At 42.9% G+C, this 16,269-nt stretch overlaps 1 protein-coding gene across 1 annotated transcript in view; it reads left to right on the top strand.

Annotated features, from left to right (window-relative positions):
• hcn2b (hyperpolarization activated cyclic nucleotide-gated potassium channel 2b) overlaps positions 1–11,425 on the top strand; it is a gene marked incomplete at both ends in the record, with an annotated part of 47,587 nt that extends 36,162 nt beyond the window's left edge. The window contains 4 exons of the mRNA XM_080769538.1: positions 1,355–1,501; positions 1,657–1,897; positions 4,620–4,784; positions 10,413–11,425. Coding sequence (XP_080625664.1) covers positions 1,355–1,501; positions 1,657–1,897; positions 4,620–4,784; positions 10,413–11,425 — 1,566 coding nt within the window. The remainder of the gene's footprint in view (positions 1–1,354; positions 1,502–1,656; positions 1,898–4,619; positions 4,785–10,412) is intronic.
• Positions 11,426–16,269: the final 4,844 nt, after the last annotated feature.

The raw sequence follows: 16,269 nt of genomic DNA, 5'->3' as shown, positions 1-16,269 counted from the left end.
ACTGGGAAGACAACACAGACACTGAACTGAACAAGGAGTGACACCAAACAATGACTGGACAAGGACTGACTGGGGAACAGGACTAATATACACAGGAGGGCTGATTAGTGATTACACATGAGAAACACCTGGGGAAGACAACATAGAACCAAAACAACTAGAACATAACATAGAATTACAAGAGCTAGACAGGCAGAGTCTGTGACTGTGACAGTACTGCACTAGAGTACATTGTGGTTATGGGTATACTTTTACTTCAGTACAACATGTGAGTCTGCAGTCAGTCAGTCAGTCAGTCAATCTTCCTTCTCCTCTGTTTATGAGTGAAAGACTAACAGAGAGACAGACAGAGTATCTTCCTTCTCCTCTGGATACTGTAGAGCATTACGAATCCTCCTGGGCTTTAGGAGAGATGTTGCTTTAACTTTATCACAATTCCCTTCCACTCGTCGGACACAATATAAATAAGTCACAAGAGATGCTCTTGCTATTTATATCATGTCCGGGTGGATGGAGGAGGACAAGTCGTCTCACTCTCTTTAAGGGTCTCCAGAGATCCAGTTAGTCTGCAGATCTACAGGATAGCATGGCCCGTAGGCGTAGCACTTACCCTAGCCCCTTAGATAGCACTTTATACAGACTTATAGCATGTTACGTAGACAGCACTAGAACTGTATTTTATGTAGTCATAGCACTTTATAGTATACAGTATATGTACAGTATAGTATAGTTTGTATGTATAGTTTCATAATCATTATATAGATATTGGCACTGCACTGCGGCGACATGGACTAGGGGTACGCATGCATGCGGGCCCTTTGTCTAAGACAAATTTCTTCCTCGGGAGACTAATAAAGTATACAATACAATATTCCACTGTTACGTTCTTAGCTTAAACTACTTTTTATGTATGTGATGTATTGCCATGCTTTTTGTTAGGCTCAAGACTTCCCAAAACAAACTGGTCAGGCTACTACTTGGCCTCACTCCCCGAACCCACCTCACCCCTGCCCACTTTGACAGGTTGGAATGGCTTACGGTTGACGACAGAGTACAGCATCTTGCTATATAGAAGTGTATATTCGTACCTCTCTAAATGTTTTGATGAAAATGGTGGGCCCTGTTGTAAACAAGTGTAATGCTTTATGGTGTCCACTCACAGTTAACAGTTTTTGTATTGAGTTTTGAGCCAACATTTAATCATCTATTTATTGCAGAATATGGCTGATTACAATACCCTGCCAGGATAATAACGCACTTCTCTGGTGATGATCAAAGAAAGGGCTCACATTTATTTTTCACATGATTAATAAAAAGTATTCTCTTTGTCTTTGTCTACCCTTCCATCTCCCAGTATAAACAAGTGGAGCAGTACATGTCCTTCCACAAATTGCCGGCTGACTTCCGACAGAAAATCCATGACTACTATGAACACCGGTACCAGGGCAAGATGTTTGATGAGGAGAGCATACTGGAGGAGCTTAATGAGCCTCTGAGAGAGGTAACCATGCAAACACACACACACACACACACACACACACACACACACACACACACACACACACACACACACACACACACACACACACACACACACACACACACTAACGAATGACACGTTTCAACAAATCACATTTTCACCCAATTGTCAATCAGCAAATTGTCAACTTCAACTGCCGTAAGCTGGTGGCGTCCATGCCCATGTTTGCCAACGCTGACCCAAACTTTGTGACGGCCATGCTGACCAAGCTGAGGTTCGAGGTGTTCCAGCCTGCAGACTACATCGTCAGGGAGGGCACCATCGGCAAGAAGATGTTCTTCATCCAGCATGGCGTGGTCACTGTGATAACCAAAGGGAGTGTGGGAATGAAGCTGATGGATGGCTCTTATTTTGGAGGTAAGATGACACACATTGGTGTGTTGTTTTGTTTTCATGGACTATATTATGCTCACTGCCTGTCTATTTTTTCACAGTTTTTACGTCTCCAGGCGTAAAAACAGAATACAGTTAAATGCATCGTTATTTGAGCAATCAAATCGTTTTTTACCCCTAATGCAGACAAGAAAAATAACTTGTACCTGAGTAATTTATTAACCAGGTACTTTTTTTTAAACTTCTGCTTGCGTAGGTTTTCTTTTTTTACTTTCACTTGAGTACATTTGTATGGTAGTAATTGTACTTTTACCTAGTGGAAGAAAACAAACTCCGACTCCCAGAAGTGTGAGAGGTTTTTTTTCTTCTTTTTTTCTCCATGGAAATGGAATGGTGGCAACAACAACTAGAATAAAAGCCACCCTGAGTGCAATCTAGGAACCCATCAGCAATTGTTTTTGTCTGTCTTGAGAGATTACCCTGAGTGAGACTTGGTTGTGTGGTCTCTCGCCTTTCAACCTCTCCTGTCCCACCTTTCCAAGCTGTTCTCCATCTGGGGACTATATTGCACTGCTGTTGCTGCATGCTATTCACACATAAACACACATGACACATGCGTGCAGGTGCAGGTGTGTACACACAGATATAGTACACAAACATGCATGCATGTGCGCCTGACCGCCTGTGTGGGCAGTCACGCTTGCACGCACACAATTTCCGGCACATTCTGTAATTTACATTGTGAAAATGGTGCAGATGTATTTTCAAATGACATGATATCAAATTACCAATAAGTACTACAAACGGGATGCATGCCTTTAAAATAATATTTAAAAAGATTTCCATTTAGTCACTGACCCTTGTACTGCAGTTTCATTAACAGTAAGGTTTGGGTTAGAGTTAATCCATTAGGGATATTTTAGGGTGTGTGTGTGTGTGTGTGTGTGTGTGTGTGTGTGTGTGTGTGTGTGTGTGTGTGTGTGTGTGTGTGTGTGTGTGTGTGTGTGCGTGCGTGCGTGAGTGAGTGCGTACTATACAGTCACAGTGGCTCAGTAACTTCAACATCCTGTGTCTCTGTACAGTCTAGTCACTAGACTGTACAGAGACTAATTTACATCTTCATCACACCTCTGTACACACCTCTAGTCTCGAGGAATATGTAAATTAGATGTAAATGATGTAAACGCGCTGCTCTGTCTTGTGTGAGGATGAATGTCCGGTGTAGACTGGCCATCTTGCTGCAGTGGCTGTCATTTTACTTCAGTGGTTCTCAGACATTTTCATGTCAAGGAACACCAACATTTATATGTACTGTATTTGGCCGTGGATCCCCATGTGAAAATAATTTGTGCCAGGGACCCCCTAAAGAAGATATGTGTCGATAAAATAAATTATTCAAATTTGTCTGAATGTTTTGCAAAACAGATGATCTGCAAGCTGGTATATTTTCGAATAGCTGATAAAATGGAGTCATTTTGACCCCTGGGGGTCCCCAGACCCCACTTTAGCTCCACTAGGTCTAGAACTCCACCTCCCTGTACTGTACGTCTGCTTCCTAATCCTGTCTGCTCTGCTCGCTTCTGGATACGCCTGAGCTCTATGGAGATTGGAACAGCCCCCCCCCCCCCCCCCCCCCCCCACCACCCCACCACAGACACTTCAGATGGAATCTCCCGGCACTCCACTCTACTCCCCACTGTCAGTGAATGTCAACCCCTCCGTAGGCAGGAAGCCAGCCAACGCGAGGGAGAGGGGACACGGTTGTCAGGACAACATCCAGCCCCAGCCCGGAGAAGTGATACAGAGGGAAAGCCAGAGCGAGAAGGCAAAGGGGAAGGGGGGGACAAGTGAATGTAATGAAGCATAGCTGTATATCTTAGAATATGAATGAATGTGCTCCCCTCACCCAGCTGTCTGGGTGAGGGGAGCAGCTACAGTATGTGTGCTGGAGGCAAACCTGAGGCGTTACTGTCCACAGGTCATTCTGACTGTATATGCCTCAAAATTGTATAGTCTGTGAATTAAATTGAATCTAAATCTGTATTAATTTATGCCTTGAAAGGTTCTATGTTGATGCATAACTCTGTATGTTAATTATGCTCTGCTTCTGGAGGGGTTTATGATCTCAGATACCGTGTCATGCGTGTGCAGGTTATCTGTAGTATCAGAGGAGCAGTCACACCACTAAACTGAATGCAATATCATTGCAATAAATGGTAAATGGTTAATCTTGAACCAAAGTGTCTAACTGAACTGTTTTACATTGAAACGGTGGGACTAATCTGTCAGGTTTGCAATGCATATCTGCACAGCTAGATTAATTATTATATTGTTTATAGCAAACAAACTCCTATACATGTTCTGAAATGTATTCTTGTATTTAATTTTACATTTTCTCTAGTCTGCCAGCTGTTTTCCAGTTGATGATTTGTATATCATGTACTATTTTGTACCACTTGTGGTTTGTCAGGGATTGTATACTGTATACTGTAATCCTATTATGTGTATAATGTTGGAGTGCAGTGTAATGGAGCAGGGCTCATGCAATATAAGAACACAGTGGTGCAAAGCAAAACAAAAACAGACTTCATAATGAAAACTAGCATTGCAGCTTAACTATATGTGTATTGTTATAATGACACACACACACACACACACACACACACACACACACACACACACACACACACACACACACACCCGGCTGTAACATAATAAATTGTTACATTTCTTTTTCTGTTTCCAGAGATCTGTCTGTTGACCCGAGGCAGAAGGACAGCCAGTGTGCGATCGGACACCTACTGTCGTCTCTACTCTCTGTCTGTGGACAACTTCAACGAGGTGCTGGAGGAGTACCCCATGATGAGGAGGGCCTTCGAGACAGTCGCCATCGACCGCTTGGACAGGATAGGTAAGACCACAGTTCATTTACTAGAACTTTGATAGTGAACAGTACTGCAATATCAACCAGTGGTCTTTGAGAGGGTTCCAGGTGGTCCCCAGCTAAAGGATGGAGAGTTGGTAACCAAAGGACTTTAACTCTTGAGAGTGTAAGAGTGTTTACGCTCTCAAGAGTTAAATAATTAAACATCTGCATTGCTTAATTTACAAGTTAGAGAATGTTCTCTACACAATTAGATAATGTTATTATCTCTCCTATGGTACCACATCAATACAGCATGGAATTGTGGACAAAATGTCATCCAACAATAACAAAATGGTCTGAGAGGTTATATCTCATGAAATGGTGGTTCATGGCTCAAATGCTGAATAAATGGACCTTGATATGAAAATGGTTGAAAGCCACTGGTGTACAGAAATGGACTGGGACGGCCCAATTCTCCAATATGGCCGGTGGCTGTTTTTGTTTTTGCGCTTGGCCGTGGCCCCAGACTACAGTCTGGGGCCATGGCCACTGGGCGTTAATGATGATGATTGATCACCTTCTGAGGAAAACGCTGAGTAACTCTCCTGGTGTTGGTTGGACCAATGGATTAATGCAGATTGGTCAGCAGCATGTTCCATCATGGTCCATTCTTGGTCTGGACACACAACAGTGCAAGCGCTCAGGCAGACACGCACACACAGAGTGCTCTGTCTAACAACTTCTTTCCTGAGAGTTGCTTACCTGCACCTAATATCGTCTACAAGACTACGACTCTACGTCAACTGTTTTGTCTTAGCTGCTCAGCCAGTGACTGGTATTCTGCTAACATGCTATACCAGCTTCTCCTCTCCTCTCCTCCCATAATCAGTCTTGCCAAATGTTCACGTCTTTGGGTTTGTTTTTCTGTAAAGTTGCTTGTAAATGTTGGTAGTTGCACGTTTCCCCCCCCCTTTGCTGAACATTGCTGTTTAATGTTTCAACCTGAAGCGGTCTTCACCAGGGCTAAAAATGCCCTGATGAAGACCGATTCAGATCGAAACATGTTGGTGTTGTATTAAATAAAGGCTGTTAACTTTGTGCTGTATATGTGCTCATGTGGCCTATAGGCACTTCTTTTGGGCTTGTTGTAGACCTGGCCGCTTGTTTCTCTTGCAAAGAATCAACACTCCTCTCTAACCTTAACCCAGGTTACAACAACCCAGCTACTCACATTGTCCTGTCACATGATCACACTTCACATGTTCTGATGCCAGGCCGCCACCTGCCAGCTGTTGCCATAGCAGCCTGGATTCCACCCTTGAGCAGGCTTCAGTCACACATCCAGTGGGAAAGTAGAGACCCATTCATACTTCGTCTCTCGGTGTCGTGCGCAGAGAATACCAGATGTACAAGTTGTTCAGCAGATGTTGCTACTGTACATGGCAGCAACAACAAAAAATGGGTTCCCATCCTGGGTTAACTAACTAGCTGGCAGATAATGCAGCTTGATCAAAGAGCACCAATCAATGCCAGGGGAATAGACAGCATAGTCAAACGACAAAAAGAAGTGTGCAAATGATGATTAGCTCACATCCCATTAGCAATGCAATGTTTTGTTCTTTGAAACAAAGAGTGTCATTGACTAACACCCCCCCCCCCCCCCCCCCCCCCCCCCCAATTTCAATATGAATTTGTTTACATTTAATTAGACGTTTTCGTAAAAAAAAAAAATCTGTGATTCGTTCAGGACTAAAACCCTGGTCTGGTATTTTGCTAAGCCTCTATGATAAGGGCTGCTAATCTAGGATGAGTAACACATCATGATTAGTGAACTCAATTCTGGCCTGTGTTCCTCTCCTTCTCAGAGGAATGCAGGATCATAAATGTGCCCCTTCCTTTATTGATTATTCATGAAACTGAATCCACTTAGAGGATGAGATTGTCTCGTCACGTATTCCATATTGCAGTATTATTACATACACGAATTACATGTCATTACGTTGACACTCTTGCTAACTTACTTAGATTTAATTCCTCCCGTTCCTATTGGAACATTGGGTGATGATTCACCTCCATTTTGGTCCTGGTCCTCCCTTCTTGCTCCATGCCAGCCAACACCCATCTCACTTAGGTCTTCCTTGGCTGTCTGTCTTCAATGCTCTTTATGTCTTCTCTTCCTCTTTCTGCCCTCTGGCATCAAGTCCATGCATTGCCACACTTGCCGGTCTCTCTCTTGGCGCTTGGCAGTCGGAGATACAGTACGTGCCCAGCCATTCTCCTTCTCCTGTCGGAGACAATGTCAGACAGTTGTGCTACCCCTGCCCTTCTTATCACCTCCTCATTGGCGATGTGGACTCTCCATGAGGTCCTCAAGTAGTTGCCTCAACCTGAGGCATCGTCGATGGAAGACATCCAACTTGTTGGTGATTGGCGTTGGTTGTGAACACAAATGCTGCAAATGATACTAATATGCACTCTACACTGGTGTATTAAGAGAGATAAAGGAACTGATTAGCAGGCCCTTTACTAATTGTGCACAGTAGGTAAACATCAAATAAATGATTAAAGTAGCATGCAAAACAGACTTTCATGAGGAACAGTTGCAGCAAATAACCCACTGAATAAAGGCAATTTAGTGGGGAACTGGGGATGAATGGCGTCTAATAAGTAACCCACTGAATAAAGGCACTTCATACAGTGGGGATGAATGGCTTCTAATAATTTTGTTTGTCACTTGAGGACATATTTAGCTTGCTATTTTTGTGCATTAGCTAAATTTGGCATGACCTGATAAAGATGCATGCCTTGAAATCCTCAAAAGACTGACAATATAAGATTGTAAAATATGGATGGGAGGGTAGGAAAAAAGCTTCTTTTGTAACCAGCAAAATAATTAGTTCATCATCGTGAGTCTGCAAAAACATATATAAACATATATTTATAATCTTCAAGAGCTTATTTATCATTGACCTAAAATGAAACTGAAATCGCTTTGTAAATATGAAAAGATTGCATAATAGGTCAGGTTTAGTTCTCTATTATTTCACAGGAGAGAGCTGATCATAAAAGCATGCCGAAATGTTATAAGATCAATCCCTCTCTTTTTCTGCCAAGTAAGAATTTAAATAAATTAACCACTAATTAACCCGTCCCAATTTGGGCATGTCATTATAGGCAAAAATAAAACAAATCGAATAATCTCTAGTGTGACACATGATGAGCTTGCAGATCTCATATTTCAGAAATAAGAATGTTTGTTAAGTAACTACTCTACATGGCGGCGGGCATGAATTGAAGACGTTTTGGAAGCTGTTAAGATTTGAGTGATGGACTCATGATCTCTGCCGCTGCTGCCATGAGCTCCGTGAAAGAAGCAATTTCAGCTGCAAATTGGTTTCTCCTTCAGCACCAACGCATGCCCACCAACAAGAACACACACACACACACACACACACACACACACACACACACACACACACACACACACACACACACAGTCACCCTCCCAGGAAACAGATATCCCATGGCCTGCACAGATGTGACTCTGCAGATCAGCGGAGGAGATGGTCTCTATATAAATGATTCTCTCGTCTTCCCCCTGCCCTCTCCCGTTCTCTACCCCACCCCATGCCTGTATACATGTATGTATATCCTTTCAGTCCCCCCCCGCCAAGTCTCTGTCTCATCTCTCTCCATTTTCTTTCCCTTATGCTCCCTCTCTCTAGGGAATGGGTCATGACAAATAGGTCATTGCATGCATTCATTTAAGATTCAGTGAGGTTAAAGGGATGTCAAACTCAAATACACAGTGGGCCGACATAAAAACATTGATACAAGTCGAGGGCCGGACTGGCTCAATGTTTATGAAAAACGTATTGGAATGATTGCACAGATTAATCATTAAATTAATTAAGTAAAACCTAAATAAAATCAGTTGCAATATTTCATTTCAAGTGAAAACGTTTTTCAACAGGCAAATAAAATGTCCTTCAAAAATAAAATAGCCTGTTGATTGACCTCAGAATAATACATAGTTAGTCATGTAATTCCCTATAATTGATATGAATAACACAATGGCTTTTCTCATGACAATGTCATCCAAGTTGTAATCGATTCTCAGCATTGATATAATATAATCTTGTATAAGAATGAACGATACAGTAGAGAATAGACTGTTAAAACACATGCATACAGTACATGTGTAGTACACATGTGTACAAAAGAAACCAAGTGGACCCGTTCCATTTAGAGAGCTTGGAGTGCAAAGGGCTTAAATGTGACTTTTATAAATATGATCATTATCATTTTTACTTACTTAACCCATTTAGGCCTGACCTCAAAATATTTTTCAAAAATAGCAGACCTACAAGCTCGTAGCGCGCCACTCGGTGGCACACTATGAGCTTGTAGATCTGCTATTTCAATAGCTAAATTATAACATAATGTTTAAAACACCAAAAGGTTGAAAACCGAAAGGCGTAAGAAGCACCATAGGGAGCACCGTATGACAGGGGAAGACAACATTTTAAATATTAAAACAAATATCAAATAATATACATACAATATACTGTACTTGACTTACTTAAGCCCGTTGCTCCTCTGGGGTGCATAGGCCGTTGACAAATGTCCTCCATTTCACTCGGTTTTTAGCCGTTTTTTCGAGATCTCCCCAGTTAAGCCCTCTCTCTGCCATTTCTGCCTCGATACTTCTTCTCCAGCTGTTCCTGGGGCGACCTCGTTTCCTTTTTCCTTGGGGGTACAATATAATACAATATACTGTAGCTTTATATCAAATTGCAGACACACAGTCAGATAACAGCTACCTGGTAAGAGGATGAACATAACTTTGATTATCAAGTTAACTGAGTTCCAGCTATCTCTTATCCTCTTATGTTTCACTGATCTGCATCTCCACCCGGGGAGTCAATTGAGTGGAATTGATGTGTTATTTAACAGCATCGTAAGGCTTTATATAACCATTGGGAGCTTTGTTTGAACGCTGTTCTGAATAAATACTGACTGGGAATAATAACTTTGAACTATATTGGCCATCTGCCTGGGATTTGCATGTTGTATGAGCTATGACCAGGTATATAAAAAAAAACAATAGTCAAAGTACACTGACAGTTTATCGAGTATTAAAGGTAGTGTATAAGACAAGTTATATTATTTTCTCCAGCTTTGAAATCAGAAAATGCATTTTCAGGTCGAGAGAACGAACAGGACAAATATATGAAATATATATGAAATTGGAATTGATGACAAAAAGAAAGGAGCAAACTAAATTAGAACTGGAACACCCACCTGTAAATGTATTTTCTGTTTATTAAAGAGCTGGAGAGATGGGGAGACCCCCGTTTACTAAACCATAGCAATTATCACTCCGAACAGAATGCTTTAACCTTTCAACAAAACACATTTAGTTGTAACGCAAAAATATCACTTGACCTATACGTTTAACAGTATAACACAATTACAATTACAATTATAGTCAAAGTGTAACATAAACATTATCTTAGTGGATGACTAGTGGAAGTCAATACACAGTGGATAGTGAGAAATACTGTATTCATACAAGTATTCCAAAGTACACAGTATCCCACACAGATAAACACAAACCCTTCTCTCCTGTCATTTAATAGAACATCCCTCCATTGTCTTTGTTATCTACAGGCAAGAAGAACTCCATCCTGATGCACAAGGTGCAGCATGACCTCAACTCGGGCATCTTCAACAACAGGGAGAACGAGATGATCCAGGAGATCGTGAAATACGACCGTGAGATGGTCCAGCAGGTGGACGTCCCGCGGCAGCGCTCCATGTCCATGTCCATGGCCCCCTCCTCGGCGCATCCAGGGGGAATGTTTGCTTCTCCGGGGTCTTCCTCCCAGACCCACAGCTCAGCGATCGCCACCCTGCAGCAGGCCGTGGCGATGAGCTTCTGCACCCCGATGACGGCGCCCTCGGTGGGGCCCGGGAAACTGCAGTCACCCAGGATGCCAAGACGCTTCCAGATTATGCCAAATGTATCCAGCCCGGTCCCGGCCTCTCCGCTCCCATCCCAGCAGCCCCTGCAGCCTCAGCTCCACGGTGCTGCTGCGGCTGCCTTTGCTTCCGTCCTGTCCAGTCCCCCGATCCACAGCCCACGGGCAGTGGGAGGACGGTCCTTCCGGTATGGATCCAGTGCTCTCGGGGGACCCGCCTCGACCTCCCAGCTATCTTTAGCACATCAACATTTTGGTAGCCCTGCGTACAGGCCCAGCACACATAAAAGCAGCACCCATTCTTTAAACATGGCCAGTCTGAGCCAGGACGCCAGGGCGTTGTCGGCTTCTCAGCCCTCGTTGCCCCACGACGGGGCCTGGCCAGTAGGCCCCAGTCCGCCCCAGTCCACCAGAATCTCCTCCGCCTCTATTGGACCCCCTCAGATCCCGCCGGGCCCCCTGGGCTTCCGGGGCGCTATAATACCACACAGGGTGATGTTGCCCCACCAGATGTCCGTGGGAGCCTTTCCGGTGGCATCTCTGCCGAGTTGTGTGCAGGGGTCTGGGGCCGGCACGGGGCTCGCCGTGCAGGGGGCCACGGGGACAGCTCTGGTCGACTCGGAATCAGGACGGAACTCCATTGTCAGCATGCCTGAAACAGACCACATCAAAATCAGATCCAGGCTTTCTTCAAACTTGTGACCCTAATTCACCTCTTTTTATAAGAGGGAGTCAAGCAAAGGGGATATCCGTTTTGGCTGGAGGCACTTTTGTGAGGTTTGCTTTTCCCTCCTACAGTTCGTACAGTAGACCCCTTAATCCACAGCAGGCTGACACTGGCTAGATGAATGTATGAACACTGTGTGAGTGGTATAGCAAGGAGAAAGTAAGGCTGAGACTGTGTTGTGATGATTCTACTCTAGTAGCAGACGTACTGACAGTAGTAACATAGCATCTACCCACATCTGCCTCCTTTATTTACTTCATTACATAATACCAACAGCATATGAGCAGCTATATCTGTGTTTAGCACTTATCTCCCTCATCTGCTAATCTGAACAATGCACACCTGGCGTAGGATGGGACTAAAAGAAAATCAGGGACCCACTTCAGATGACAAATTAAGTTGGCACTACTTGGATATCATATCTACCACCTTTTTGTCAAAACAGTGTAAAATAACATCAGTGCAAACTGCAAAGTAATAATCCATCTGTTTCTTGGTCCACTGTTTCAAATCACTTGCCTATCGTCAAATCAATGCATAAAAAAAACTAAAACGGGAAATGCTGTGTTTTGTTTCTCTTTCCTTGTTTCTTGAAGGAACCTGTTTGAAACTTCTGTCTTTGTGTCTCTGAGGCCTGTGCATACTGTGGCTCTAAAATGCATCTTCTAATGACATCGTTGGCAGAGATTTGTTGTTAATGCAACTACAAACGTTCTCTTCAAGTTTGCTTGAGATGTAGGCCTACTGTAGGTCATACAATTGAACTCCAAACCTAGCAGTCAGACATATTATGTAATCATTTTCAGAATCAAGATAAATTAATTGTTTTTACATATATTACTTATCTTGACTCTTGAGTGATATCCAACATTCTCTTAAAATATTTATCCACGATACATCAACATTGCAGAGTCACTGCCAATCAAGTACGAGAACATTCATATCAGTTAATATGCTAAATAGGGTCATCAAAATGTAAATCCAATCTTTGCTGTTCCCAAATCTCTCACTCATACTGCAACACAGTTTAGGCGGCGTGCCTGTATGCAGCGATGGATTTATGAAGCCGATAATATTCTGCAGAGCTAAAATCTACAGTGCTGTAGAGGTTCCTCGTTATGCTCAGAAGCCAAAGACAGCGGTGGCATTATGGAGGAAGTATTTCACAGCGGAGCAATTGATGCTGCAATAGGAGTTCACCCGACGCAACTGATTTGTGTCGCAAAGCATTAGGGATGGGCGTGTTCTCACCTGATCCTAGCATCCTAGCCACCCTAAGCTCTCTAATGCCTCAACCATTGCCGGGAAATGAGTGTGGAGATTGGAATCCCCCTGGTCTCTTTGACACTTTTGTTATTCTCTTTCCACTGAAGTTCATTATATGCTATAATGAGTCCCCCTTTGCATTTTTTCTTTTTCTTTTCATGTCAGTTTCATTTAGATTTAGTGTTGTTCACCTTGAGAGTTGTGAGATCAGATGGCACAACATCGACGGTTTAGAGGGGATGCCAGATTTCTGTTTGTTTTGTATTTCCTTTTATGCCAAAATGATTAGATGCCCCGTGGAACCTGTTTAGGAACTCCACATCGATGACGATTGACATCATCCACTGGCCATTATCATGAAGATTAAAAAATAAATAAAACAACAGTGACACTTTGTGGTGAAAAAAACTCTATTGCCATGCTCGGACCCAGCCAGCCAACCAGGGACACACATTGCTGGGCAATGGAGTGGCTGCACCACTCAAAAACAGACAGGGCTCAGACAGATTTTTCCAGGCCCAGTCATTAGGCATGTTCTGTATCTGCCACTGGTACCTGGGTTAACACGGTTTGAATATCTACCTGTCTGGCAGTGTCTTTATTAGAGGGTTAATGTCAATGGGCATTTGGGAAATCCATTTACTGGCATGGAATAATTGTGGGCTCTCTCCAATGAGTACACACCACTGCGCAAAAAACAAGGATTACGGGCAGATATACTAAATGTAGAGGCCATGTGAATCCAGTAAATTTAGTGAGTATACGGTTGTTTACCAGCCTGGAATCAGCAAATCTACGGGTATGTAGAGGTCCGAATTGTATCAACTTAAATATGCAAGGCCCCCTGATGTGGGTGCTTGCTACCAGTCACACCTCTTGGGTATGAATCCCCCCCACCCCCCTCCCAATTCAATTCAATGGAGCTTTATTGGCATGAAGAAAACGTAAATTTACATACTACCAAAGCATTTCTGGGCATGCTCAAAAAACCACATCTGATTGGAAGTCTGTTTCATGCCCCCACTCCACTGGGGGTGGTGGTTCATAGCCACTGATATGCATCAGATTTAAATGGATTAACCAGGTTGGACCAACTAAACCAAATGTAAGGTTAATGATTAATGATTAACCTTGCTTTATTGATTAACCGTTAATCAATAAAGCATGCTGTGTGTGTGTGTGTGTGTGTGTGTGTGTGTGTGTGTGTGTGTGTGTGTGTGTGTGTGTGTGTGGGGATACAGGAGATACAATTAGGATTTATTTAGTTTATCTACAGCTCCTATGCTGTTGAGCATATTAACATCTGGTTCTTCATTGGACGTGTGTGGAGGGCTGTAAGGGACCTGAATATGGGATAATAGGGGGATAAGGAGGGCTGTTAGGAGGGCTATTAGGGACCAGAACATTGGATAATAGGCAGAACTGGCCCAAAAAAAGGTTGAGAAACACAAACACTGTTGTAGGCGAAGCAGTTAGTTATAGTCCAGCAATCCAGCGTGTGTGCATATTTACACTATAGAGAATCTGAGAAGGGCACGTGCCCAAACACGTGCACAGCACACGCATACTGTATTTTTCTAAAGTCATTGCTTAGTCTTTGCCTGAATTTAGAGCCAATTGCAGAGCTCTAGCCAAACTGGAGCATAAGTTAAATAAATCCGAGAAGGTCACACGCCAAAACACATGCACGCATATTATATTTTCCACATGCTTTTTCTAAAGACAGTTAGCACAGTTTAGAGCCAAACTGGGGCTCTGGAGAACGTTTTGAGCACATGTGACAGTCTGTCTAAAGGACAGTGACATACAGTATGCCTAGGCTATGTAGGCTTACTACGCACTTTGTATAGATGCCATATAGTAATGGGGAAGAAAGACCATACATACTGTAGTCGGCGTAGTTGGTAATTAAGTCTGAAGAAGTATTTACACTTAGGCATACAGTATTTGTAGCTACTAGAAATACATTGAGCAACACTCGACAGGTATTCAGATTATTCGTAGTGGAGGTAAAGAGAGGCTCTGTAATTTATGTAATTCACACTTTGTCTGTGACAGTATAATGTACAGGTCAGGAAGGTGCAGTGTACTGTATAATGATGTGGGCATCAGGGGGATCTCAGGCTTATGATGCTAGTCTGTGAGGTCAGTCGTCTATGATAGACGTCTATGACATATGACTCCATTATCACGCTAATACCGTGATCTGACCGCCATTTACTTACTAAACAAACGGTATGTGAAAAACAAATGCATGGAGATACTTCCTTGGCCTACTGGCAACTTGCACAAGAAATTTGTCGGTCCAGCACTTCGCGAGATCAGCAAAAGATATTTTCAGCAAGCAATACAGTTGTGCATTACATAAATTAGCAATAATGACGCCAGGGAAAGACAGGCCACTGCTGTTGCTTGGAAATTAGATTGGCTCTGCAAGTTGTCACAGAAGTATCTTAGTAACTCCAAACTAAACAGAATCAAAGGCTCACCTGATTCTTCAGCGCTGTTGTTTTCATGGTAGTCAGAGGTTCCATGTCAAAAAGGCTTGTCTTAGAGTTCACTGCTGAAAGTAAACGAGGAAGAAGTTGTGATGATTACCTTCTGTCCAAGGGCCGTTCTTTGGAACCAAGAAAGATTTAGAAATGTCTTTGAAATAAGGTTGGATCAGACTTTGAAGATATGAGTGTGCCATACCCATACCTGGGTTGCTTTGTAGGCCAACATCAGTGTTTTGTACTCTGTGCGGGCAGTAACCGGGAGCCAATTATGGAAGGAGCAGAGAAGGGGGAGACATGTGAGAATTTTGGCTGGTTGAAGACCAAGTGTGCTGTGGCATTCTGGATCATTTGGAGAGGCTTAAGAGCACATGCCGGAAGGCCAGTAAGGAGAGAGTTACAGTAGTCAAGTTTTGATATGACTGATGTCTGGATTAAGGAGCTGGGCTGACTCCTGGGTGAGGAAGGGTCTAATCTTTCAAATGTTATAATAATAATAATAATGGGCCATTCATTCATACATTGGGAGGCGAACAGTCAACGCCAACGTCCTCACTTCCCACTGGGAAGAAGAGAAGCTCAGTCTTGTCTGTATTCAGGGAGAAGACATCAATAGCTAGTCCTTCCCTCCCCGTTAAGCAAACAATAGTCACAGCATTAAATGAATATTTGATCCGCACATATTATTTATTCTGCCCAACCTGTTTTATTTATTATTATGACTTAGAATTTGCCCACTTTTGTTTTCTGACTGACCGTCTGAGAAATAGAATCAAAGGGAATTCATAATGCAATAAAGCACTGATCACATTAGCAGCAGCATCTATTTTCACCACTAACTCTCTACTGACGCTGGCCAATGAGTCTGAATACTGAGCTCAGAAACAGAAACAAACCACTCTCACATGAAGCAAATTGCCTGTAAATGGAGGCCAGTCTGAAGTAATCAAAATCTTACTTTTTCCATTCTTTGTGTACACAGCAAAAACAATAGCAAGATCTCATAGTGCTAACTCTTGTTGTGACTTAGGCCTGCCCTATATTCAATTCAATTCAAA

This window comes from Protomyctophum bolini (genome assembly GCF_963924005.1).
Source record: "Protomyctophum bolini genome assembly, chromosome: 8".
NCBI classification, from domain to species: domain Eukaryota; kingdom Metazoa; phylum Chordata; class Actinopteri; order Myctophiformes; family Myctophidae; genus Protomyctophum; species Protomyctophum bolini.
This window is presented reverse-complemented; position numbering and strand designations above follow the sequence as displayed.